The sequence below is a fragment of the Mustelus asterias genome, chromosome 6 (genome assembly GCF_964213995.1).
Source record: "Mustelus asterias chromosome 6, sMusAst1.hap1.1, whole genome shotgun sequence".
NCBI classification, from domain to species: Eukaryota; Metazoa; Chordata; class Chondrichthyes; order Carcharhiniformes; family Triakidae; genus Mustelus; species Mustelus asterias.
The window spans coordinates 120,671,740-120,698,829 of record NC_135806.1 but is presented as its reverse complement, the minus strand read 5'-3'; the positions used below and the strand labels follow the sequence as shown (position 1 = coordinate 120,698,829).

Below are 27,090 nucleotides of genomic sequence, written 5' to 3'. Positions count from 1 at the left end.
ACAGACAATCACTCGTGGCCGGAATTGAACCTGGGTCCCTGGCACTGTGAGGCAGCAGTGCCACTGTGTTCAAGCACAACTTGTTCATTTATGTTAATTTATATTATAAATCCCTTCCTCCATTATCCCTTGCTGCACAGCTCATCTTCCAATAACATTTCTGGGTAAATATATTCCTTTGAACTTCCTTCTTCGAGTGATAAACCTCCATCCACAATTTCCTCAAGTCATAGAATCAGATCTTCAAACGGCTGCTGAATTGGGACCTGCTGCGAGCGGGAATTACACGGTGTCTGTGGGATAGTTTTGAATGTTTTTAAAGGAGATGTACGAGGCACGTTTTTTACACAGAGGATGGTGGGTGCCTGGAACTCGCTGCCAGGGGAGGTAGTGGAAGCGGACACGATAGTGAGTTTTGAGGGGCATCTGGACAAATACATGAATAGGATGGGAATAGAGGGACATTGTTCCCAGAAGGGTAGGAGGTTTTAGTTCAGTCGGGCAGCATGGTCGGTGCAGGCTTGGGGGGCTGAAGGGCCTGTTCCTGTGCTGTGATTTTCTTTGTTCTTTGTTCTCAATGGGCTGGCGAGGGGATGTAGGTGAGTAACGCAGTTCTGCCAATCTTTTTCCTACGAGCCCACACACCCTTCATGCACAGCTGCCCGTTTCACTGTCGGACCTGAGTCATTCGTGCAAGAGTATGAAACTGATAGTAATGAATTGGCACAACGTCAAAATCTTTCTCCAAGTGTTCTGGACACTTAGCTGTCTTTTTGCACCACTTCTGCTTGCCATAAGGAGATTATTGCAAGCATCCACTCTAAAAGAAAGGACGCTCAGAGCTTCAGGACGGCCCAGAGTGTTTCATGGCCAACAAAGGACTTTTGAATTATAGTCGCAATCGTGAAAGAGTAAAACCCTGCAACAAACTTGAACACAGAAATTTCCCCCAAAGTTCTCCCATTGCTTAAACGATGATTTCATCTCTTCCAGGCCCATTGGTTGTGGGATAAATATTGACTACCGCATTGGGGCAGTGTGGTGGACTACAGTTGCGCCTTTGTCCTGCCTGGACCACCGTTGTGTGTTTGTCATGCCTGGACACACCCCCTGCCGGCTCCTCCCCTTGTCACCTAGTATAAAGGTGGCTGTTTCCTCCCCCTTGTTCAGTTCGGGTCGGTTATCTGTTGGGATATGCTCCTAGTTCTGTAATGAATAAAAGCCTACTGTTGTATTGGCACACAAGTAGTCTTTTGCCTAATTGATAGCGCATCAGGCAGGTCCCCTGCTCTTCTTTGAAAACACCACGGGTTTATTTACTTCCACTTGAGTCGAGCAGACAAGGTGGAAATGTGACACATCTGACATCTAACAGGGTTAGACTCAGAAAGAATGTTCCCAATGTTGGGGGAGTCCAGAACTAGGAGTCGTAGTTTGACTTTTAGAACTGAGGTGAGGAGAAATTTCTTCACCCAGAGAGTGGTGAATTTGTGGAATTCACTACCACAGAATGTAGTTGAGGCCAAAACGTTGTCTGATTTCAAGAAGAAATTGGATATAGCTCTGGGGGCTCAAGGGAATCAAGGGATATGGGGGGATCAGGATATTGTATTCGATGATCAGCCATGATCAAAATGAATGGTGGAGCAGGCTCGAAATGCTGAATGGCCTACTCCTGCTTCTAGTTTCTATTTTTCTATGTTACTACACTGGATTATCCACGTAGATTATGTGCTGAAGATTCTGGAGTAAGGCTTGAACTCACAACTTTCTGGCTTAAAGACAAGATGGAAAGGAAAGGATTCCTTGTTGGTGGTCAGTCTAACAATGCCCATTTTCCACCTCTGCAAAAGTTAAAATCAGGCCTATGAAAGCTGCCATTGTCTGAGGTCAACTCGAAGTAAATATTACGGGCACCCAGCTCATTCCTTTCTGAAGAAAAGGCCAAAGATATATTGTTGTCACATGAAGGATAACATTCTCCAAGTTGTCTGATGGAAGATTTAGACTTTTCTCCTAGCCTGGTATCTTTTATCAAGCTATCCATTGTGACAATGTAACATTTTTCAGTGGCAGAATAGATTTTCCATTCAGCAAAAATGAAGCTATCCAGAGGTTGCAAAGCAAAATTCACCCCGTGAATTCCCACTGGGAAGGTAGAAGAGGCATTGCAGTCAAACGCAAAGGAGGCAGCGATGTCACCACAACTGCTGCCACACTTTGAGAAGTCACCATTTGGCAAAGATCTAAGTCGACAGGCAGTACGTGGCCTTAGTGTTTGTGGTCGGAAGATTTGGAGGGGTGGGGCAACAAACAACAAACACATAGAGTAGAAGGTCCAGGAACCCAAGGCAGAGCCATCTCAGGAGCTATGAAGGCCACAGTTCCAGTGGCAACATATCATTGGGGTCATGACCTATACCCAGAAATATGGTAGTTTCAGGTAGAAGGAAACATGTAACAAAATTCTGGCAATGAGCACACTGCGATAAGTCATATGGTAAATGTCTTATTCCGATGACCAGAATATGTATTATTTTAAGTTTTTATGTTCAATTTATTTTGTTTTTTTATTTTAATTATTTTTAATGATGTTATTGAATGGCAGAGAAGGCGCGAAAGGCTGAATGGCTTATTCCTGCTCCTAAATCCTCTGTTCCTGAGTTAATCTGGAATAAAATGGTGCCCTTGAAAAATCAGTCTCTATTAAAATGGTATTTTCCATGAAAAAATGCAGCAAGCTTCGTAACATAAAAACGTGTTGATGGCTCCTTGAGGTATCTGACAACATTGTTATCTATGGTTAGGGTTATCCTTACTCGATTACGCTGTCGATGAATAACTCGATAATGTACATCCATTATTTCTAGTACTAGATGACTTTTTTTGTCTGATGCCTTGCTGTTTGTGATTAACTCCTTTATGTACTTCATGCAGAATTAGAAGAAAAGAATACCGTTCTGCCAGCGCATAGTGGCAGAAACCATTTTGAGGATGCTTTCTTACCTAAAGTGCCTATTTTAAACTAAGAAGTCTCACACAGAGAAAATGATAAACTATATAGAAAGACTTCCATTTATATACAGCTTATCATGACCAAATGCTTTACATCTCATGGATTATTTTGAATTGTTGTATTACTGTTGTAATTTAAGAAACATGGCAGCCAATGTGAAAATACCAAACTCCCACCAACAGCAATGTAATAATCAACAGATACAGTAAGAAGTCTCACAACACCAGGTTAAAGTCCAACAGGTTTATTTGATAGCACGAGCTTTCGGAGCACTGCCTCTTCATCAGTTGAATGGAGCAGTTATTAGTATAACTAATGTAACTAGTATAACTCACCTGATGAAGGGGCAGCACTCTGAAAGCTCATGCCACCAAATAAACCTGTTGGACTTTAACCTGGTGTTGTGAGACTTCTTACTGTGCTTACCCCAGTCCAACGCCGGCATCTCCACATCAATCAGCAGATAGACTTTTGTGATGTCGAGTGAGGGATAAATATTGACAAGACATCAGGAATGACTCCCCAACATTTCTTCAAAGGAAAATGCTTGTTTAACATCCACCTGAGCAGGCCTTAAGCTTTAACATCTCATTTGAAAGATGGTGCCTTCTGCAGTGCTGCACTCCCTCAGCGCTGCACTCCCTCAGCGCTGCACTGGAGTGACAGCCTTGTCTTTTGTACTCCTGCACTGGTGTGGGACTTGAACCTGGAACCCTGCGATTCAGTGGTCGGAGGATTTGGGGGCGTGCCAGTTGCCAGCTAGAGCCATGGCAGAATATGCGCTGAAAACCTCCGACCTCGCCCGCGGGTGGGATTCTCCGGTGTCTCTGCACTGAATGGAGTTTTGGCCAGAATGCCAAATTCTCCATTCTCACTTGGCCGCGGGGCAGACACGGACGAGATTGGAGAATCCCCGCCCATCATCTATGGACAGAAATACTCACTATGTCCACCAAAACCATGATCATAAAATGCTCAAAATAAGTTTCATGGAAATGTTGAAGAAGCAAAGATGCTAACAATGGCAGAAGGGGAAAGTTCCACAAGTCTTCTCTGATGAAAGCTGCAAAGGTTGGTTATTTTATTACAGGAATGTTGCCTTAATGTCTGCTGCATGGTGATATATAAATGCATCATTTTTTTATATTACACAACACCTGACTACATACATCACTTTCTCAAATGCAGTGAATCCAGTGTAGATAAAATATATTTAACTCAATGCAAACTATTATTTATTACACAGGAACATGTAATTATGGTGCTGCACATGTAAAGATTGTGAAGATAAATGATACGCACTTAATTTCTTTCTTTTTTTCATACCGCAGATCCATCTCACTTAATCACTTGCCAGAAGTCTTCAGGAACATCTGTCATCTGTAACAGCTGCATCTCCCATTGCCAGCAACATCTGCACAGCCTATAGCTGAAACTGCACACGCCTGCCCTTTGCACTTTGCACTATCAGTACCAGTTGGAGAAGGTTAATTTGATCACTGTAATCACACAAACATAAGACCACGGTTTCGGATAGGAGTTGGCAAGTCTTCAAAGTGACCGGTTTAATTTGCTGAACAGGAAATGTGCCAAGCACTGGAACATTTCCACAAAGGTTTAGATAAAAGATCAGAGAATGTTTCCAGAAAAATGCGGTGCCAGTTCCTGGGATATATCCTCACAATTCTCTTCGGCCCATGTAGAGAGCAGCACACATGTGGAAATTTTTCCGTGTTATTTTTAGCAGATTTATTCACTGTCACTACAATTATTAAAGGAGTGCACAGAGAAACATGGCACCAATACACAGAAGAATTCTGTCCAGGAATCAGGCCTGAGGAAGACCAGGCAGATTTCAGAGAAATAATAATCAGGTACGAGGGGAAGATTTGTGTGAAAGAATTCCAGGCGCTGGGATGGTTTCCACAACACCAATATAAGTTGATTAAATGTCACAAGTAGGTTCCCATTAACACTGCAATGAAGTTACTGTGAAAATCCCCTTAGTCGCCACACTCTGGCGCCTGTTCGGGTCCACTGAGGGAGAATTTAGCATGGCCAATGCACCTAACCAGCACGTCTTTCGGACAGTGGGAGGAAACCGGAGCACCCATGCAGAGGAAACCCACGTGGACACGAGGAGAATGTGCAGACCCTGTACAGACAGTGACCCAAGCCAGGAATCGGACCCACGTCTCTGGTGCTGTGAAGCAGCAGTGCTAACTGTGCCAACATGCCACCCAATTTAACAATAAATTGCATTTATGTAGCACCTTTCGCAAACTGAAACACCACAAGGTCCTTCACTGGAGCTTTGTCAAACACCATTTGATACCAAGACACACAAGGAAATGTTCGCTAGATTAATTCCAGAGATGAGGGATTTGTCGTATGAAGAGAGATTGAACAGTTTAGGCCGATACTCTCTGGATGCACGAGTTGGTCTCCATCGTGATGCACTGAAAATAATTTTCCATCCAAGGTTAGTGGGCATGTGGATTACTTTCTCACCGTTTTTATCAGAGCCTCCTTTTAATACTTAAGTAAGGGGGTAATCATTATAAATCAAAGGGCACATACTTCACTACTATTTTGAAAATGATCACCTTTGGCTTGCCATCTGGGAAGCTCTTCAAATGCCACATATCAGGACTGCGGGAACATCACACCGATCAGTGACAGCCTGGAGGAGAGGATGCAGGGATTCATCATTGAACTGTGGCGTCATTCAGCTTCTTGTCACCTCCATTGTTCCTGGCTGCCTCCGCGGTGAGACAGGCTACAAGCAAATCTGTTGGGGGTTACCCTGGAGGATTGGTACTTTTTCACTACGCAGTTAAATGCTGACAGTGAAAGAAATCACCAAAGATCAGTGACTCTGACATACATTTCAATCACCTCCTCAGGATATGGACTACAGTTCAAAATGTAATGATGGCCAGAGGATTGCAAATCTCTGCCCAGGGGACTTATCCTTTCAATGCCGTCAGCCCAAAAATCTAAGACTAGACTCTTCCCCTGGGTCATGACCCCGCTGCAACATGACAACACAATTTGTTGAGATTGATGCTTCTCCTTGTCCAACTGGCCGGCAGTCCTGATATGTGCCCTTTGATTTATAATGGATAAAGGAGACCTCCTCAACAACCAAGCAAGCCTGGATGGAGGTGGCAGAGATGTTCAGCAACTGTAGGCTTGGCTGCAATGCCACAAGAGGCGAAGTGACTTTCTATGTTCTGTGAGGGTGAGTGATTAACCTTTTCCACATTGCAGGTGCACATATTTGGGAGGCTATGTGGGTGAAGGACACAGTGAATCAATCTCCACTAGTCAAACTGTATAACCGAGAAACCTCTGCCCTAGCAAGATGGATTCAGGTAACTGGGGGTGGTGTGTGGACTAAGGCAGCTCAATTTTGGTGTCCATCAGAAGGACATGATGCTACCTTCAAGGATAATCCTCATTTTTTCCATTTCCTTCCCAGGAGTAAATGATCTATAAAGCCAGAGAGAGGTAGACACTGTGGCCAGTTCAGCATTGCTCACAGCAATGGAGGCAGACGTACTGGAGCTGTAACTCGGGGTGCAGATCTGTTGATTGTCGAGAGGCTGGAATTCAAAGAATGGATGAGGGGGTTAGTATCATAGAATCCCTACACTGCAGAAGGAGGCCATTCAGCCCATTGAGTCTGCACCAACTCTCCAACAAAGCATTCTATTCAGGCCCTATCCCGTAACCCCACTTATTTACCCCACTAATCGCCCTAACTTACACATCCTGGGACACTAACGGGCAATTTAGATGACCAATTCATCTTTGGAGTGTGGAGGAAACCAGAGCACTTGGAGCAATCACATACAGACAAGGGGAGAATGTTCAAACTCCACACAGACAGTCACCCAAGGACAGAATTGAGTTTTAAAGTTTATTTATTAGTGTCACAAGTCGATTGATATTAACACTGCAATGAAGTTACAGTGTAAACTATTATTTAAATGGTAAAAAATTGCAGCATGCTGCTGTGCAGAGTGACCTGGGTGTCCTTGTGCAGGAATCTCAAGGAGTTGCTTTGCAGGTGCAGCAGGCGGCAAATGGAATTTTGTCCTTTATTGCTAGAGAGATGGAGTTTAAAAACAGCGAGGTTATGTTGCAGCTGTATAAGGTGCTGGTGAGGCCACACCTGGAGTACTGTGTACAGATTTGGTCTCCTTACTTGAGAAAGAATATACTGGCACCGGAGGGGGTGCAGAGGAGATTCACTAGGTTGATTCCGGAGTTGAGAGGGTTGGCTTATGAGGAGAGACTGAGTAGACTGAGGCTATACTCATTGTCATTCAGAAGAATGAGGGGAGATCTTATAGAAACATATAAGATTATGAAGGGAATAGATAAGATAGAAGCAGGGAAGTTGTTTCCACTGGTGGGTGAAACTAGAACTAGGGGGCATGGCCTCAAAATAAGGGGAAGCAGATTTAGGACTGAGTTGAGGAGGAACTTCTTCACACTAAGGGTTATGAATCTGTGGAATTCCCTGCCCAGTGAAGCAGTTGAGGCTACCTCATTGAATGTCTTTAAGGCAAGGATAGATAGATTTTTGAACAGTAAAGGAATTAAGGGTTATGGTGAGCGGGTGGGTAAGTGGAGCTGAGTCCACGAAAAGATCAGCCATGATCTTATTGAATGGCAGAGCAGGCTCGAGGGGCCAGCTGGCCTATTCCTGCTCCTAGTTCTTATGTTCTTATGTTCTTAAACCAGCTAACACAGGTTGGGGGAGGGAGGTGGTTGGTATAGTAGTGAGAGAATGATTGAGTGTCCTGCAGATAAAGGGATTTTGGAATGAAGCTTGATCAATGAGATTGGGAGTTCAGAGTGAGAAGAAGTCAAAGGCTGGGCGGTCATCAGTCAGTGCAATGTGTTGTATGACAGGGTTACCATGGAGATGCTTCAACCTCTGCTGGTAGTTCGTATGAGCTGAGATTTAGAACATAGAACATAGAACAGTACAGCACAGAACAGGCCCTTCGGCCCACGATGTTGTGCCGACCTTCATCTGAAACCAAGATCAAGCTATGCCACTCCCTACCATCCTGGTGTGCTCCATGTGCCTATCCAATAACCGCTTAAATGTTCCTAAAGTGTCTGACTCCACTATCACTGCAGGCAGTCCATTCCACACCCCAACCACTCTCTGCGTGAAGAACCTACCTCTGATATCCTTCCTATATCTCCCACCATGAACCCTATAGTTATGCCCCCTTGTAATAGCTCCATCCACCCGAGGAAATAGTCTTTGAACGTTCACTCGATCTATCCCCTTCATCATTTTATAAACCTCTATTAAGTCTCCCCTCAATCTCCTCCGCTCCAGAGAGAACAGCGCCAGCTCCCTCAACCTTTCCTCATAAGACCGACACTCCAAACCAGGCAGCATCCTGGTAAATCTCCTCTGCACTCTCTCCAGCGCTTCCACATCCTTCTTATAGTGAGGTGACCAGAACTGCACGCAATATTCCAAATGCGGTCTCACCAAGGTCCTGTACAGTTGCAGCATAACCCCACGGCTCTTAAACTCCAACCCCCTGTTAATAAAAGCTAACACACTATATGCCTTCTTCACAGCTCTATCCACTTGAGTGGCAACCTTTAGAGATCTGTGGATATGGACCCCAAGATCTCTCTGTTCCTCCACAGTCTTCAGAACCCTACCTTTGACCCTGTAATCCACATTTAAATTTGTCCGACCAAAATGAATCACCTCACATTTATCAGGGTTAAACTCCATTTGCCATTTTTTATTGACAACATTTTTGTTTTCCCCAACAGGTCAATCATTGGCATCAGCAACACCAAATCTGACTGATCTCAGAGGAAAATGGTGGCAACCTCGAAGGTTACACACTCCCATCCTTCATCTGCACCCAGCACCAGCTCAGATACTTGCACGTCGGTGGGATTGGGCATGTGGGAAGAATGTGAGACACAAGGGTTGAGCATCATCCAGTCAAATGTTGGAGGCTGTGACTGAGCAGGAGTTTAATACTTGACGGAGTGTGGGACCGCTGGTCGATGCTGAGTCCCAAGCTGATGGTGACCCTCTGGAGCCACCCGCAAGGCTGAAGATGCCAGATGTGTAGTGTGAAGGTCAGGCAGACGTACCAAGGGAATGGGTGCACTGGCAATGGGGAGTGGATCCAGGCATGTGTGCTCATGTGTGCACATGTGGCCTCCTCAACTGAGAGAGTGGTGACTCTGATAGATACCCACATTCAGCAAACCAGTCAATGGCTGCTGGTGATGCATGCTGACCTACACACCATCATCTTGTCACTGAGCTTAAGCAGCTTGCAACACACTGGAGGGGAGTGGGCTGCCTGGACTAGATACCAGGACCTCATTCCTCTCAGCTAACCAGGGGGCTGCAGGTTTGCCTCGTGACGGTGGATGGTCAGTATCTGGGTTCTCCTGTCAGGGTAATCCTGATGCTGTCGGTGTTGTTTTTGCCCCTTCGCCCCCCTGACACCAGCACCCTGAGGTGCCAGGGCAGCAGAGGAAGTTTCTGTTACTGTGCGGGGGAACCTCACAATGCTGGGACACTCACAGCCTCAAGCGCTCAGAGGCCGTCTGCCAAGGTCATCATGGGCAAAGGGGCATCAAGGTCAGAAACCTGTCTCCAACCAATTTTGTTGGCAGTGATCAGAGAGTCTACACAACGTCGGCACGTGGAAGAGTTTGAAGAAAATATTTTCACCACACCTTGGTCAATATGGGTGACACTTTCTATTCAGTCTGATGTGGGAAGAGATGTTCTTGCCTTTTTGATCGTATCAGCATAAGCTGGGATGGATGTCCAGTTATTGTGCAGTTTCTAATGTCTAACATTTGGACTAAAGAGCGAACGTCCCAGATGGCTTTGTGATAATGTGAGTGTCATCAATGGTCTCTGAGGTGCCATTAGCTGCGATAGTTCTAATAGAGCTCCTGCCTACATGACCTGAAATGCTCTGAGGGGTTCACCTCTTGGGGGACAAGGCAGTTCAGATAATGTTCCATGGACTCTACATTGTATATGAAGCATTGCAATATTGGGTCTCACGGGCACCACACCCCTGGTTCCCCATAAGTTCATTGGCTGCCTGGTACAGATCCTCTTGCTCTTCCTCAGATTCCTCTTCAGGATCCTCATTAGAGGATTGATGCCGTTCTCCAAGGTCATCCCCTGCTCTTATCTCCCCCTTCCCCTCCCTCTGTAGCTTGTAGAGAGGTTGTGGGGAACACAACACACCACTGCAATGAGGGAGACCCCTGCCGGTACATACTGCAGTGGTCCACCAGCCTGTTTGATGAAATGGGATCTCATTTTGAGCATAATGATGATCCCTGACGATTACATGGTTCCCGTTATAGCATTGTTCTGCCTCTGTTTGTGAGCTTCTCATGAATCCATGCACATTCTAATTGAGGTGCTGGAAGAGAATTGGAGCATTCTGACTGAGCCGTTTGGCTTAAGAACAGTAACCATTCCTGCACACCATTTTGTTGGCATGGTTACTGATGAGATGACCCCTTGCTGTAGCATGTTCTTCTTTGCACCCTTGACAGTGTTCAAGAATGGATGAGGAACTTCCCTCGGTGCAAAGAGGCAGATTGGTTTAGCGTCAGTTCATAGGGTAACATGGTACTCGGTGTTCAGTCTTCCCAAATCTGTAAATCATCGTGGAAATCCATCCCTGAAGGTGCTGCTGTAATGCTCATTAGCAACTTAATCAACTTTATAGATTAGCCTCAATTTTCAGCATGCCTCCCCGCTTAGTGCATAAGATTCTTGATTTTATATGACATACAGAGGCTAAATAACTTATCTATCTATACTTCAATTTTGCCAGGTGTTGGCTTATGACTTTCAGTGTAGTCCCACCTGGATCCTGTAAGTCAACGGATGAAGGCTGTAGTACAATGTACTTAAGCCACTTCATCAGATAAAACAAAATCTCTCGCCCCTGTGTCTAATTCAAACTCTGTAGGGTGTCCATCAGCTTCAAGTTTAATGTATTTATTTTCTGTTTCATTTACTTCTGAATTACTCCTCCGAGGCTGGTGTCCCTTCACCAAACTTAGATTTATTTACATAGTCAGCAGCGCTCTGACAGGTACTTCCTTGTAAGAAGTCTCACAACACCCAGGTTAAAGTCCAACAGGTTTATTTGGCAGCACGAGCCTTCAGAGCCCCAAGCCCCTTCTTCAGGTGAAGAAGATTTTTTTGTGAAGAAGATTCACCTGAAGAAGGGGCTTGGGGCTCTGAAGGCTAGTGCTGCCAAATAAACCTGTTGGACTTTAACCTGGTGTTGTGAGACTTCTTACTGTGCTTACCCCAGTCCAACGCCGGCATCTCCACATCACAGGTACTTCCTTGTACAGGGTAGAAACCCGAATTGCCAGTAACCCCGACATTCCACATTATATACACAGGCAGGGCTCCCTAACTGAGCAACCCATTACTGTCTTAATCAGGGAGCTCGTATTCTAAGAGGTCCACACCGTAGGCCTCATTAAAGTCATTACATCTTCCCCTGGGAAGGTTATTTCCTTTTTCTGTGGTTCTTCCACTTTCTATGTGTGGTTTGGCTTTAATATTTTTCCTTCTTTTTGCGGCTTGTCTATTTTAGATCAGCAAACAATTTTAAAATGTCCTATTTTTCCGCAATTGTGATGCTCTGTTCCCCCTACCGGGCATTCTTCCCGCTGCTGCAGGTTTTGCCAGCCACACTGAGAGGATTTCAAGATGGCAGCTTATGCTCTTTTCCCCCTTTTTGTGGGCTTCTGTTTTGGTGCAGTGTCCCTCATCTGGCCCACATCCTGAACAGCCTCACTCATCTGTTTCCATGGAGACCTGCCTAATCCACGAACAATGCTCTATTTTGCTTTCTGAGCTCAGTTTGTCTTGCAATTTGTACTGCCTGTCGAGCTTCATCAAAGGCCCCAATTACTCTGTGATCACAGATCAATTCTTCCCTTAATATCCCATAGTTGCAATTTTCTGCCAGGGGGTGGTGAATGTCTGAAACACTCTGCCCGGGGACGTGGTGGGAGCAGGTACGATAGTGGCATTTAATGGGTACCTAGACAAATTCATGAATAGGATGGGAATGGAAGGATAGGGAGTCCGTAAGTGCATACGGTTTTAGTTCAGGCAGGCATCATGATCGGCGCAGGCTTGGAGGGCCGAAGGGCCTGTTCCTGTGCTGTACTGTTCTTTGTTCTTTGTATAGATCATTAATGAATGAATCGATGTTGTCAGCTAGTCTATGTTTTCGCTTGCTCATTTTTTCCATTTCTATGATTAAATTTTTGTGAATGCTGAAAAATGAATCAAATGTTTGCAGGACTTCTTCAGAACAAGTCAATATCTCATTGACTCCATGCCTCACTATCACGTCATTGGTAATAACTCCAACTGCATTGAATAACATACTGACCCAATCCTTCTGTTCTTTTTGATACAACCCAGAAACAGTTCTATAGCTGGAAAACTTCTTTCCCCAGTTGTCACAGTGCTGAGCCTGTTTCAAGCCTTCAGTGCTCTGGAATGGTTCTTGGAGTGGTAGTGTGGATTCCATGCCACAATATAAGAGTGTTCGGCAGATTAAAGGTTAATATGGGACTAGAGAATGGACCGCACACAGTATGATGTACAAAGTCACATGATAATAGATTGTGGGGTAGGGTCTGGAAGGAGCCAGCACTCAGACAGCACCCATGTAGGGCTGTACCGTGGATAGTTAGGAATTACCAATAAACGGTTAATGTTCCACATTCAAGCCTTCAGACCTCTCTGTGGAACAGCAAACAACCTTTACAACACAAGCTTCTTTCTACCAGGCCCTAGAATGATGCTGCTTCACTGGTATTGCTTGTTGGTTCTGGTTTGTGCTCACTGCTCTGCGAGCTCTGGGATCTGTATCTCAGCTTGCATCTACTGCACCTACGATGCTCCAACGTTTTGGTGAGTTTTGAATCTGTTCCTTTTGTCCTTCTCTTAAGGGACTCTTGACTTTCCACGTCTGTGGCTGCTTCTTGGAGTTGTTTTTGTGTCTTTTTCTTGTTGTCAGCTGCCACTATGTTTCATCGTGTGTTCAGAGTCTAAATGGAGTCCTTTCGGGCTTGCCTACTTTCCCCACAAAAACTGCTTAAGGTTACCATGTATTAAAACCATAACTTTTTATTTACAGCTATTACACACATATTGGATCCTCTGCATGAGATTGGAACATCTTCCTCCAGATCTCGCTTACTCTGTCATGTGGTATTACATCATTATGCCATCAGAATCATGTGCTTCTGATGTTAACCCTTTAAATTAACTGTCCTTGACCAGCTTCCAACCTCTCCCTCCTTTCCTGATTCTTTCCTCACTGGAGGAGCTGCCTCCAAAGTGAAAAATCCCCATCGGAGCAGTCACCTCAGACTTCTTAGAATCTTAGAATCTTAGAAACCCTACGGCACAGAGAAAGGCCATTCGGCCCATCGAGTCTGCACCGACCACAATCCCACCCAGACCCTACCCCCATATCCCTACATATTTACCCACTAATCCCTCTAACCTACGCATCCCAGGACACTAAGGGCAATTTTAGCATGGCCAATCAACCTAACCCGCACATCTTTGGACTGTGGGGGGAAACCGGAGCACCCGGAGGAAACCCACGCAGACAGGGGGAGAATGTGCAAACTCCACACAGACAGTGACCCAAGCCGGGAATTGAACCCAGGTCCCTGGAGCTGTGAAGCAGCAGTGCTAACCACTGTGCTACCGTGCCGCCCCAACTTATCAGTTGAAATATTGCAAGGCTCACCCATAGCTGCAAGACATCCAAGGAATCCCTTCCGAATACTCCCACTGATCATAGAATCCTACAGTGCAAAAGGAGGCCATTTGGCCCATCGAGTCTGCACCGACCACAATCCCACCCGGCCCTATCCCCATAACCCCATGCATTTGCCCTAGCTAATCACCCTGACACTAAGGAGCAATTTAGCATGGTCAATGCACCTAACCCGCACATCTTTGGACTGTGGGAGGAAACTGGAGCACCCGGAGGAAACCCACGCAGACAGGGGGAGAACGTGCAGACCCCACACAGACAGTGACCCAAGCCGGGAATCGAACCCGGGTCCCTGGCGCTGTGAGGCAGCAGTGCTAACCACTGTGCCACCATGCCACCCCAAATGATGGCAGGTCACTGAAAGGTTGCTCAGAAAGCTAAGCTACTTTATCCCAAGCTATTGCCGCAGCCGCAAATGCTGCTGCCACCTTCTCGCCATTAAAGAAACACGCTGAATCTTTTCAAACACCTTGTACTACATTTATTCATCTGTTGAGATTAATATCTCCTCATTCAGCCAGCGCGCAAAACGTAAATTTAAACAACCAGTAAATTATGGGTTCATTGCCTTTCTAATTGGCTCGATAATTAATTAAACGCAAGCTGCGAGTGGGCTTTTGACTTTGGAGTATGTTTGCTTCCCGTAATAAGGCCAATTGACATCAGGGTCTTGCGTTTCCGATCTGACATCACGGAGTTACAGAGTTGTTATGGTGCAGAAGGAGGCCATTTGGCCCATTGTGTCTGCACTGGCTTTCCAAACAAATATCATGATAAGTGAAATTCCCCTGCCTTTTCCCTGTACCCCTGCACATTGTTTCTATTCAATGAATCATCTATTGCCCTCCTAAATGCCTCAATGGAACCTGCCTCCACCACCCTCCCAGGCGGCGCATTCCAGACCCAAACCACTTGCTGTGTGAAAAAGTTTTTTCTTGCATCACATTTGCTTCCTTTGCAGATCACTTTACATCTGTGCCCTCTCGCTCTTGATCCTTTTATGAGCGGGAACAGTTTCTCCCGATGTACTCTGTAAAGCCCCCTCATAATCTTGAACATCATGAGCTGTATTTCACAAATGGGCAGGATGGCCCACTAACGTGAGATAGTGGAGCACAAAATTCTCTTATTCTCCCAGAGGGAATTTTAATTTAGATAAAGTAGATACACAATAATCGTCAGATATTTGGCCTGGGCCCAGACACTTGACTAACATGTTGGCCAGATCTACAGGCCCAGTGAGAGATGAAAACTGGTCCTTGGGCCTTGTCAGCCTGAGCTGCTTGTACTTGTCACAAGGTTGCCACTGTTAGCTTGGTTAAGAGAAGTGGTCAATGTCCACCATCTGCCTCACTGGCAGCAGCTTTGAGCTGAGTCCCAGGAGAAAGGATTGAACTGAGATAAGAGGTGTAGGAGGGGGAAATTGTAATTCCTTTGGAGTCAGAGGGGGCACTCATACTTCACTTGGCTCCACAGGAATCTTTAAATGAACATTTGTTTTCAGTGTAACTTCTGTTGGCGGCTCCAAAGCTACTGTAAAACTGTGGGCAAACTTGACAACACCTGTCACATTCAGCACTGACTAATTTCTGGATGGTCCACAAACTGGGAACAGGCTCCTAACTTGCCTATTTAAGGACAGCAATGCCTGTTTTAAGCATTTGCTTTAAAGTTTATTTATGAGTCACAAGTAAGGCTTACATTAACACTGTAATGAAGTTACTGTGAAAATCCCCTAGTTGCCACACTCCGGCACCTGCTCGGGTACACTGAGGGAGAATTTAGCATGGCCAATGCACCTTTTAGATTGTGGGAGGAAACCGGAGCACCCAAAGGAAACCCATGCAGACATGGGGAGAATGTGTAAACTCCACACAGACAGTGACCCAAGCTGGGAATCAAAACCAGGTCCATGGTGCTGTGAAGCAGCAGTGCTAATCACTGTGCCACCGTGCCGCCCCCTTTACGCCTGCAAAGATTTAACAGTGTGACCAATGTCTGCGCCAGTTTGCACAGGGTATGCCCACTTATATTTCATTATGGCTTTTATCTCAATATGTGAAGATGCTGGTAAAGTGGGATTTTACGGCCTCTCTCGTCCCAAAACCATAAGGTCCCGCACGAGGTCAACGCACATCCCATTGTTCGCCTCGCCCGCTCCGATTCCTGTGGCGGGCAGGGCGGTAAAATTCCAGCCAATGTCTCTCGTAAGGGAGGGGCCCCCATGCTGGTTCCAATCGCATATAGCAGCTGGTGGAATTTAAATTCAATTAATTAAAAGATGGATTTGAAACCGATCTCAGTAATGATTACCATGAAATTATCACTGATTGTCATTAAAACCAAGCTGGTTCACTAATGGCCTTTAGGGAAGGAAATCTGCCGTCCTTAACTGGTCTGGCCTATGAAGACTTGTTCTCCAGAACTAGCTGTGCCCTTAGCCAAATATTTCAAGCACAGCTACAATACTGGCATTTACCCTGAAATATGGTAAGTAAGATGTGCATCACCAAAGTACCAGGCAATGACAATCACCAAGAAGAGAGAATCCAACCATCTCCCCATGACATTCAATAGCATGAGCATCATTGATTCCCCGCTATCAACATCCTGAGGGCTTCCATTGACCAGAAACTGAACTGAACTAGCCACTGTGGTTACAAGAGCAACTCAGAGGCTGGGAACACAATTCTTGACTCCTCAAAGCCAGTCCACCATCTACAAGGCACAAGTCAGGAGTGTAATGGAATACTCCCCACTTGCCTGGATGGGTGCAGCTCCAACAACACACAAGGAGCTTGACACCATCCAAGACAAAGCAGCCCACTCGATTGGCACCCCATCCACCAACCTCAACACTCACTCGCACCACCACCCAGGTAGCAGTGTGTACCATCTACAAGACGCACTGCAGGAACTCATCAAGGTTCCTTAGACAGCACCCAACAAACACACGGGGGTGAATTTTCCTGTTCCGCCCACCATGGGAATCGGAGCGGGCGAGGGGCAGTCCATGGAAATGTCCGTTGACCTCGGACGGGATTTTCCGGTTTCGGGGCGAGTGCAGCCGGAAAATCCCGCCTGCGATTTCTACCATCCAGAAGGACATGGGCAGCAGATGTGTTGGAACAACACCACTTGCAAGTTTACCTCCAAATCTCACACCATCCACACCATGGCAATAAAAGTGCGAGCCTGGCCACCAACATCCATGGTAGCGTGAAATGGAATGCAACCCAGAACATTTTGCTAGCACGTGGATTGTTAATGGACGTGCTCATTCTCAACCCGCATTCACAACGATGTTGCTTTGGATACTTGATGATTGATATTATGAATTGCACCCTGAGCTGTGAGTACACCTGTGAATGTATCCACTGGCTGCAAATTCCAAGATTCTTTTACACAACTTCATAAAAAGGACCTACTTTTCATGAATGCTTGCTTTGTCTACCTTTTGATCTTAACTTGCTAACAGCAGTTTTCACCGTCACAACAAGGCGTAGATATCTGAGCTGGAAACCTCTAATGGGAGCTTAAAGAGCAAATACAATTATGCCTTGAGGCAACTGCTACTTACAGTGGGCTCAACTAATACGGTTGTTTTTGTTAGGCGAGGAATGTTATCAGTAACGAAAACCAGCAAAATAGAAATGTGGTTATATTTGGCACTAAAGCACTTTTCATTGACCCCTGGCAAGCAGTCTATGAGCCGAGTAAATCATATTTAATCTCATTGGTTGTGTTTGCATTTTTCTTGTTGCAGGTATAAGCAGGCACGAGCACCATCACGACTGAGCGTACAAGCATGGAAAGCAGAAAAGGAACAAAAAGTGAAAAGCAAAAGTGGAAGTCCTCCAAATCTTCTCGGAATGCCAACACTTCCAACACCTTTATGAAATGAACTCAACAAGTCTTAAAATGCAAATAAAAATGTGAAAAGTGTTCGACAGAAAACCAATCATGACTTGAAGATGTATAATTTTATAGTTTCACAAATGATTTCCTCGCACAGAAATTAGTTTCGGTGATGCTACACAGATGGCTCGATAATGCACGGATATCCCATTCTTCGCTCAGCTTTTTAATGCAAGCGTTAGCCTGTTTATTTTTAAGTAATCAATCTCCCATGGCACTGGGGAGTCGAGAAGCAAGGACAGTCTTCAGCTGAAGCAGGACAAGAGGACAGGGTTCATTGGACCAGGGTGTACAGGTGCAATGCAGTCCCTATTTTGAATGCTCTGTTCTTCTGTTAATGTTTTGATTGTACGTTATTAGTTATGGCAAACAGCAACACATCTGGCAATTGGTGAAGCAGAGATGTGGAGTCAGTTGAAGCCTCAGCGTTTCGCTGCATTGGGGGAGTTGCAGCATACAAAATTGAAAGGCTAAAGTGCCAGCACTGGTCGGACTTTACTACATGACACTTACATGGGTAATTTTTGTTATAAATAGGACACAGAAATTTATAATGGAAAGAGATGACGCAAAAGTGCAACTGAAATGTGTCGAGAAATAAAGTTTTTCAGATAGGACGGGTAAGATTGTATTATACTATAGATAGGTCAATGCCTTTGCTGAATTAAAGGAATGTCATGTTACCAATGCTCATATTGTCAAGCGTTTTCCAGGTTCTGGTAATTTATTGCTGTATATAATCAAAAAAATGGTAAGAAGAACCTGATTTGTCAACAATATATAAAGCAAGCACAGCTTAAATTTGTATTTCGTACCTTTATTGAACATCTAACAAATAGATCTTTCAAAATGCTGGAAGTAAGCCAGCATGAAGAGTGCAGCTGGCCACAGAGGGTGGAGTTTTCCCGTCCCGCCCACCACATGAATCGTAGTGGGCGGGATACGGACCATGCAAAGATCCGTTGACATTCTGGTGGGATTTTCCAGCCTTGGGGGCGAGCGTGGCTGGAAAATAAAGTTTATTTATTAGTCACAAGTAAGGCTTACATTAACACTGCAATGAAGTGACTGTGAAATTCCCCCAGTTGCCACACTCCGGCGCCTGTTCGGGTCAATGTAACTAACTAGCACGGCTTTCAGACTGTGGGAGGAAACCGGAGCACCCGGAGGAAACCCACACAGAAATGGGGAGAACTTGCAAACTCCACACAGACAGTGACCCAAGTCAGGAATTGAACCCAGATCCCTGGCGCTGTGAGGCAGCAGTGCTAACCACTGTGCCGCCCTCAGAGCATGACCTTGAGAATTTGGTGAACGAGAGGGGCTTTAATAGTTAATTTTAAGGGTTGATTTCTTTCTAAAATCTAGTCTACTTTGCATTTCACATTTGCCTCGTCTCTGTAAGATTTCAGCTAGGTAAATGAAGGGAGCAGCTGGTCACTGAGAGCACCTGGACACTGTGTGACCTTGGGATTTTGGTGACTGAGGGGATTTGGTGCAGTTGTTGCTGTTCACTTTACCTCATCATGAAAGGGCGCAAGGCCAGTGGGCCAGGAGACTTCATGAAGAGTTAGCTTAACTGTGGCCCCAGAGGAGATTGGTGAGTTCTGAAAACATCAAGAGCAACATTCTGGGAAGCAGGTTAGTGAATATCTTTCTCATTTACCTTTCAATGCTCAATTAACTTTAGTAATTGTAAGGTTTTATCAATAGTAGAAGGTTACTAATAGTATTGAATCTCATTAGATTGACTGGTGAGTACTTCTTAATAATTTTAACTGAGGAATTTCAATCAGGATAAATAGGATATTTACTGAAACGATTACATCTGTAAAGTGGCAATTGGAGTTGGATTGCTGTGACCCTCGACATGTTTTACCTCGAAATCCAGCCATTCTTTTTTCACCTGACTTTCCAACTCAGGCTGGGTGAGAACAGTGCAAGCAGAGCCCCGAGACCCTCTGTCAAGAGAAGCTGAGTTGGAGGTAAGGAGGGCATGGACCTTTTTTTTAACAACAGTAGTTGCCACTGGGGAGACCAGTCTGGAGAGTTGGAGAGGAGAGTTGGACAGGTTGAAGGGCGGTTGAGGGGTCCCGGGGTGGGGGTCTTGTCAGGCGGCACTTGGGAGGAAGAATGGGCAGTTAGGACATCCTATGGTGAGTCAGGGAGTAGTCGGGGCTGTTTTGGGAGTATGAGGCTTAGTTAGAGGGTCCCATCGGGTATCAAGGTGTGGGAGTTAGTGGGGGGGCTGGAGAATAGTCACGGTGTGGGGGCAGTCCAAGGGGGCAGGGTCAGTGTGGGCCAGTACTATAGTTATTGGGAAGTTCAAAGTGTTTTTTATTTTTTTTTTGGGTAACGGCTAATGTGAGACAGTGGGAACAATTTGAAATTTGGGATTTCTATCATAGTTTTGGATGGTTCCTATTGCTGGACAAATACCCAACAGAGGTTTGAACTACCCGAGCAATTTCTGGCAATCCTTAGCTGGGGACGTCTGTGGAGGTGGGATCTTCCAGTGCATCTTTGGGGTATCCCACAGTTGGGACATCCCAGAAATCAGAAGTTATTGGTCATTAAGCACAGGCAGGACTAAAAAAACGAATTAAAATTTAATCAGTAAAAATATTTAATTAAAGGCAGATACATGATAGTGCAGGTGATGTATAGCAGCTGCAGAATGTGGGGTCTTTATAAAAATGCATTTGTGGGGTGTGGGTGTCGCTGGCGAGGCCAGTATTAGTTGCTCATCTCTAATTGCCCTTGATTAGGTGGTGGGTGAGCTGCTTTCTTGAACTGCTGCAGTTCCTGTGGTGTAGCTACAGCCACTGTGCTGTTTGGGAGGGGGTTCCAGGATTTGACCCACCTGTGTGACCAAGTCTGTAGTAAATGTCTGCAACTGGAGGAACCTCAGGCTGGAGGCCAAGCTGCAGACATTGCTATGCTTAAGGGGGTAGGAGAGTTACCTGGGCACTTTATTCCAGGAGGTGGTCGCACCCCTTAGGATAGGGCTGGCTGTTGTGGTCTGTGATCAGGGACAGGACAGCGTGACTGCCAGGGAGGCAGGGAAGGGGATCAGGAAGGTAGAATTGAGGAGTCTAAGCCTTTGCAATTTTCCAACAGGTTTGAGGTTTTTGCAGCTTGTACAGGCACAACAAGGCCAGCAGCTTGGATGAGTGTATTCCTTGGTATAAGAATCCACTAAAGCTGGGGAAATTAATTGTAAGGGGCAACATAGTCAGGGGATAAACACAGTTCTCTGTAACCAAGGGCGAGATGCCAGAAGGCTCTGTTGCCTACCTGGTGCCAGGGTCTGGGCATGATGCTCTGGAATGGAGAAGAGCTTTCAGGGAGAGGGGGAGGAGTCGGTTGTTGTGGTCCACGTAGGTAGCAAAGACACAGTGGGGCTAGGATTCGAGATTCTGCTTATCACAGAACCACAGATTTGTTCCAGCTCAGAAGGAGGCCATTTATATCTGCACTGGCTCTCCAAACGAACACTATAGTGCAATTCCCCTGCCTTTTCCCTATACCCCTGCATATTGTTCTGTTCAAGTCATCATCTAACGCCCTCTGGAATGACCACCTTGACATTTCCAGCCAGAGCATTCCAGACCCGAACCGCTCGTTGTGTGAGAGTGCAGGAATTAAAGTAAAAAGCAGAACCTCAAAGATAACAATCTCTTGCTCACCCTGCCTAACAGCACTGTGGGTGTACCAACCCTACAGGGATGACAGCGTTTCAAGAAGGCAGCTCACCACCACCTTCTCAGGAGCAACTAGGAATGGCAATAAATGTTGGCCTAGCTAGTGACACTCATTTCCCATAAATGAATTTTTAAAAAGCCACATCTGTCTCATGGTAATTAGATAGCTGTTTACTTGTATTTGTGCCCTTAATTCACCTAGTTTGTTGTGAATGCCACATAAACATAGAATAAAAACTAGAAGCAGGAGTAAGCTATTTGGCCCATCGAGCCTGCTCCGCCGCCATTCATTTTGAGCATCGAATTCAATATCGTGATTCTCCCCCCCGCCCCCCCCCCCCCCCCCCCCCCCCCCACTTCTTCCCATATCCCTTGATCCCTTTAGCCCTAAGAGCTATATCTAATTTCTTCTTGAAATCAGACAATGTTTTGGCCTCAACTACATTCTGTGGTAGTGAATTCCACACATCCACCACCCTCTGGGTGAAGAAATTTCTCCTCACCTCAGTTCGAAAAGGTTTACCCCTTATCCTTAAACTATGACCCCTCGTTCTGGACTCCCCCACCATTGGGAACATTCTTTCTGAATCTACCCTGTCTAATCCTGTTAAAATTTTATAAGTGTCTTTGAAATCCCCCCTCACTCTTCTAAACTCCAGTGAATATAATCCTAACCGACTTAGTCTCTCCTCATATGACATACCTGCCATCCCAGGAATCAGCCTGGTAAACCTTCGCTGTACTCCCTCTATAGCAAGGACTCCTTCCTTCGATAAAGACACCAAAGCTGTGCACAATACTCCAGGTGTGGCCTCAACAACGCCCCATATAATTGCAGCAAAACTTCCCGATTCCTATACTCAAATCCTCTCGCGATGAAGGCCAACATACTATCTGCCTTCTTTGCAGCCTGATGTGCGATTGATCCACACGGGAGACAAGGTCGTACCCGGGAATAAAGGCTTTTATTCACAACAAGAATAGAGCACACTGCTTAACAATACTATCCCAGACTAAGGGCTACTAGGAAGTAGCAGTGACCTTTATACCCCTGTAAGAAGGCGGGGCCAAATGGAGTGTACCACAGAACAATGCTAACAGGTGGAACACCCCAACCCTAACCCCAACAGCAACAAGAATAACATATGTACAAGTACCCATAGTGGTAACCATCTATGGTTCACCACACAGCCTGCTATACCTGTGCACTTACTTTGAGTAACTGATGCATGAGGACTCCAAGGTCTCGTTGAGTATCCACGAGTCTCAATTTACACCCATTCAAATAATAATCTGTCTTATTATTGCTACCAAAGTGGATAACCTCACATTTATCCACATTATACTGCATCTGCCATGCCCACGCCCACACACTCAGCCTGTCCAAATCACACCGAAGCATCTCTGCATCCTCCTCACAGCTCACCCTCCCACACACCTTTGTATCATCTGCAAATCTGGAGATAATACATTCAGTTCCCTCTTCCAAATCATTAATATATAATGTGAACAGTTGGGCTCCTAGCACAGATCCCTGCAGAACCCCACTAGTCACTGACTGCAAATCAGAAAAAGACCTATTTATGCCAACTCTTTTCTTCCTATCTGCTAAGCAGCTTTCTATCCATCTCAAGACATTACCTGCAATCCCATGTGCTTTAACTTTACACAATAGCCTGTTATATGAGACCTTATCGAAAGCGTTCTGAAAGTCTAAATAAACAACAACCACTGGTTCTCCTCAATCCACTCTACTAGTTACATCCTCAAAAAATACCAATAGTTTCATCAAGCATGATTTCCCTTTTGTAAATCCATGCTGACTGTGTCTGATTATACCACTGTCTTCCAAATGCCGAGTTATGAAATCCTTGATAATGGACTCCAGCAACTTCCCCAGTTAGGCTCACTGGTCTATGGTTCCCTGTTTTCTCTCTACCTCCCTTTTTGAATAGCGGGCTTACATTAGCTACCTCCAATCTTTTTAGAAATCATAGAAACCCTACAGTACAGAAAGAGGCCATTCGGCCCATCGAGTCTGCAGCGACCACAATCCCACCCAGGCCCCACCCTCATATCCCTACACATTTTACCCACCAATCCCTCTAATCTACGCATCCCAGGACACTAAGGGGCAATTTTTTTTAGCATGGCCAATCAACCTAACCCGCACATCTTTGGACTGTGGGAGGAAACCGGAGCACCCGGAGGAAACCCACGCAGACACGAGGAGAATGTGCAAACTCCACACAGACAGTGACCCAAGCCGGGAATCGAACCCAGGTCCCTGGAGCTGTGAGGCAGCAGTGCTAACCACTGTGTCACCGTGCCGCCCCTGTAGGAACTACCCTGTAGGAATCTGTAGGAACTATTCCGGAGTCCAAAGAATTTTGGAAAATAGCCACCAGTGGATCTATTATTTCCAGGGCCACTTCCTTAAGTATTCTGGGATGAAGATTATCAGGACCTGGGGATTTATCCACCTTCAATCACATCAATTTCCCCAAAACCATTTCTCTGCTAATGCTCATTTCCTTCAGCTCCTCACTAAAACTCTCAGCACCTCTGGCACATTATTCTTGTCTTCCTTTGTGAAGACTGAAGCAAAGCTCAAATTGAATTCCTCAGCCATTCCTGCCTTTCTGTCTTTTTATCGTCTGAAGGTTGTAAACTCTGCTTGATTTGATTTATTATTGTCACATGTATTAGCATACAGTGAAACGTGTTGTTTCTTGCATGGTATACAGACAGACATGGTATACATACCATTCATAGAGAAGGAAACTAGAGACTGCAAAATGTAGTGTTACAGTGTTACTAGGGTGGAGCGAAAGATCAACTTAATGCTGAATCGTCACTTATAGGGCTCAGTTTAATGGTGTCCGCTATGAAAATAATGAGTTTAAAATGTGGTTACTTTTGGGTGTCCAAGGGAGTGGATGTTCAAGAATTCACCAGAAAAAAACTGTCTGCACATGTACCAAGAACAGTACAGCACAGGAAACAGGCCCTTCGGCCCTCCAGGCCTGCGCCGCTCCTTGGTCCAACTAGACCAATCGTTTGTATCCCTCCATTCCCAGGCTGCTCATGTGACTATCCAGGTAAGTCTTAAACGATGTCAGCGTGCCTGCCTCCACCACCCTACTTGGCAGCGCATTCCAGGCCCCCACCACCCTCTGTGTAAAAAACGTCCCTCTGATATCTGAGTTATACCAGTTCCAAACAAGGAGCCTTTGGTGGGAATTTTCTTGTCCCGCCCACCACAGGAATCATAGTGGCCGGGAGACGGAGCATGCAAAGATCCCTTGATCTCGGGCGGGATTTACCGGTTTTGGGGTGAGCACGGCCAGAAAATCCCGCCCTCTGTGTCCAGCTGGTGACTCTTCATTGGTTTATGTAAAGAAATGTTGAGAAATTGAATTATCTTCTTGCGTTTGTATTGAGATCTTTCAATCTTTTTTTGTCTGGTGTAATATAGTTCATTTTTCTTATCTTAATAAATATTTTATTCTTCATGTTAAAAAGTTAATCAATGGACTCCTGTGAATTTGTTCAGTAACTTTTTCCACGGTTTCTACAAAAATTACGATCTATCTGGGATCTGCTGTGCCCAGTAGAAACCATAGGAACCATAGAAAATTACAGCTCAGAAACAGGCCTTTTGGCCCTTCTTGTCTGTGCCGAACCATTTTATGCCTAGTCCCACTGACCTGCACTTGGACCATATCCCTCCACACCCCTCTCATCCATGAACCCGTCCCAGGTTTTTCTTAAATGTTAAAAGTGACCCCGCATTTACCACTTTATCCGACAGCTCATTCCACACTCCCACCACTCTCTGCGTGAAGAAGCCCCCCCTAATATTCCCTTTAAACTTTTCTCCTTTCACCTTTAACCCATGCCCTCTGGATTTTTTCTCCCCTAGCCTCAGCGGAAAAAGCCTGCTTGCATTCACTCTATCTATACCCATCAAAATCTTATACTCCTCTATCAAATCTCCCCTCAATCTTCTACGCTCCAGGGAATAAAGTCCCAACCTATTCAATCTCTCTCTGTAACTCAGCTTCTCAAGTCCCGGCAACATCCTTGTGAACCTTCTCTGCACTCTTTCAACCTTATTTACATCCTTCCTGTAACTAGGTGACCAAAACTGTACACAATACTCCAAATTCGGCCTCACCAATGCCTTATATAACCTTACCATAACACTCCAACTTTTATACTCGATACTCCGATTTATAAAGGCCAATGTACCAAAGGCACTCTTTACGACCCTATCCACCTGTGACGTCACTTTTAGGGAATTCTGTACCTGTATTCCCAGATCCCTCTGTTCAACTGCACTCTTCAGAGTCCTACCATTTACCCTGTACGTTCTACTTTGATTTGTCCTTCCAAAGTGCAATATCTCACACTTGTCTGCATTAAATTCCATTTGCCATTTTTCAGCCCATTTTTCTAGTTGGTCCAAATCCCTCTGCAAGCTTTGAAAACCTTCCTCACTGTCCACTACACCTCCAATCTTTGTATCATCAGCAAACTTGCTGATCCAATTTACCACATTATCATCCAGATCATTGATATAGATGACAAACAACAATGGACCCAACACCGATCCCTGCGGCACACCACTAGTCACAGGCCTCCACTCAGAGAAGCAATCCTCCACAACCACTCTCTGGCTTCTTCCATTGAGCCAGTGTCTTATCCAATTTACTACCTCCCCATGTATACCTAGCGACTGAACCTTCCTAACTAACCTCCCATGAGGGACCTTGTCAAAGGCCTTGCTGAAATCCAGGTAGACAACATCCACCGCCTTCCCTTCATCCACTTTCCTGGTAACCTCCTCGAAAAACTCTAATAGATTGGTCAAACATGACCTACCACGCACAAAGCCATGTTGACTCTCCCTAATAAGTCCCTGTCTATCCAAATATTTGTAGATCCTATCCCTTATCACACCTTCCAATAACTTGCCCACCACCGACGTCAAACTTACTGGCCGATAATTTCCCGGATTTCTTTTGGAACCTTTTTTAAACAACGGAACAACATGAGCCACCCTCCAATCATCCGGCACCTCCCCCGTGAATACTGACATTTTAAATATGTCTGCCAGGGCCCCTGCAAGTTCAACACTAGCTTCCCTCAAGGTCCGTGGGAATACCCTGTCCGGTCCTGGGGATTTATCCACTCTGATTTGCCTGAAGACAGCGAGCACCTCCTCCCCTTTAATCTGTAAAGGTTCCATGGCCTCCCTACCAGTTTGCCCTATTTCCGTAGACTCCATGCCCGTTTCCTCAGTAAATACGGATGCAAAAAAACCATTTAGTATCTCCCCCATCTCTTTTGGTTCCATACACAGTGTACCACTCTGGTCTTCAAGAGGACCAATTTTATCCCTCACTATCCTTTTGCTCCTAACATACCTATAGAAGCTCTTTGGATTTTCCTTCACTCTGTCTGCCAAAGCAACCTCATGTCTTCTTTTAGCCCTCCTGATTTCCCTCTTAAGTAGCTTCTTGCACTTTTTATACTCCTCGAGCATCTGATCTGTTCCTTGCTGCCT

At 45.4% G+C, this 27,090-nt stretch overlaps 1 protein-coding gene across 3 annotated transcripts in view; it reads left to right on the top strand.

The window, feature by feature from the left end:
- LOC144495139 (organic cation/carnitine transporter 2-like) overlaps positions 1–25,047 on the top strand; it is a 152,278-nt gene extending 127,231 nt beyond the window's left edge. For all 3 annotated transcript variants that reach the window (XM_078215095.1, XM_078215097.1, XM_078215096.1), the window contains one exon: positions 17,663–25,047. Coding sequence is in view for 1 of the 3 variants with exons in the window: in XM_078215096.1 (XP_078071222.1) it covers positions 17,663–17,694 (32 nt within the window). In the remaining 2 variants the exon portion in view is untranslated. The remainder of the gene's footprint in view (positions 1–17,662) is intronic.
- Positions 25,048–27,090: the final 2,043 nt, after the last annotated feature.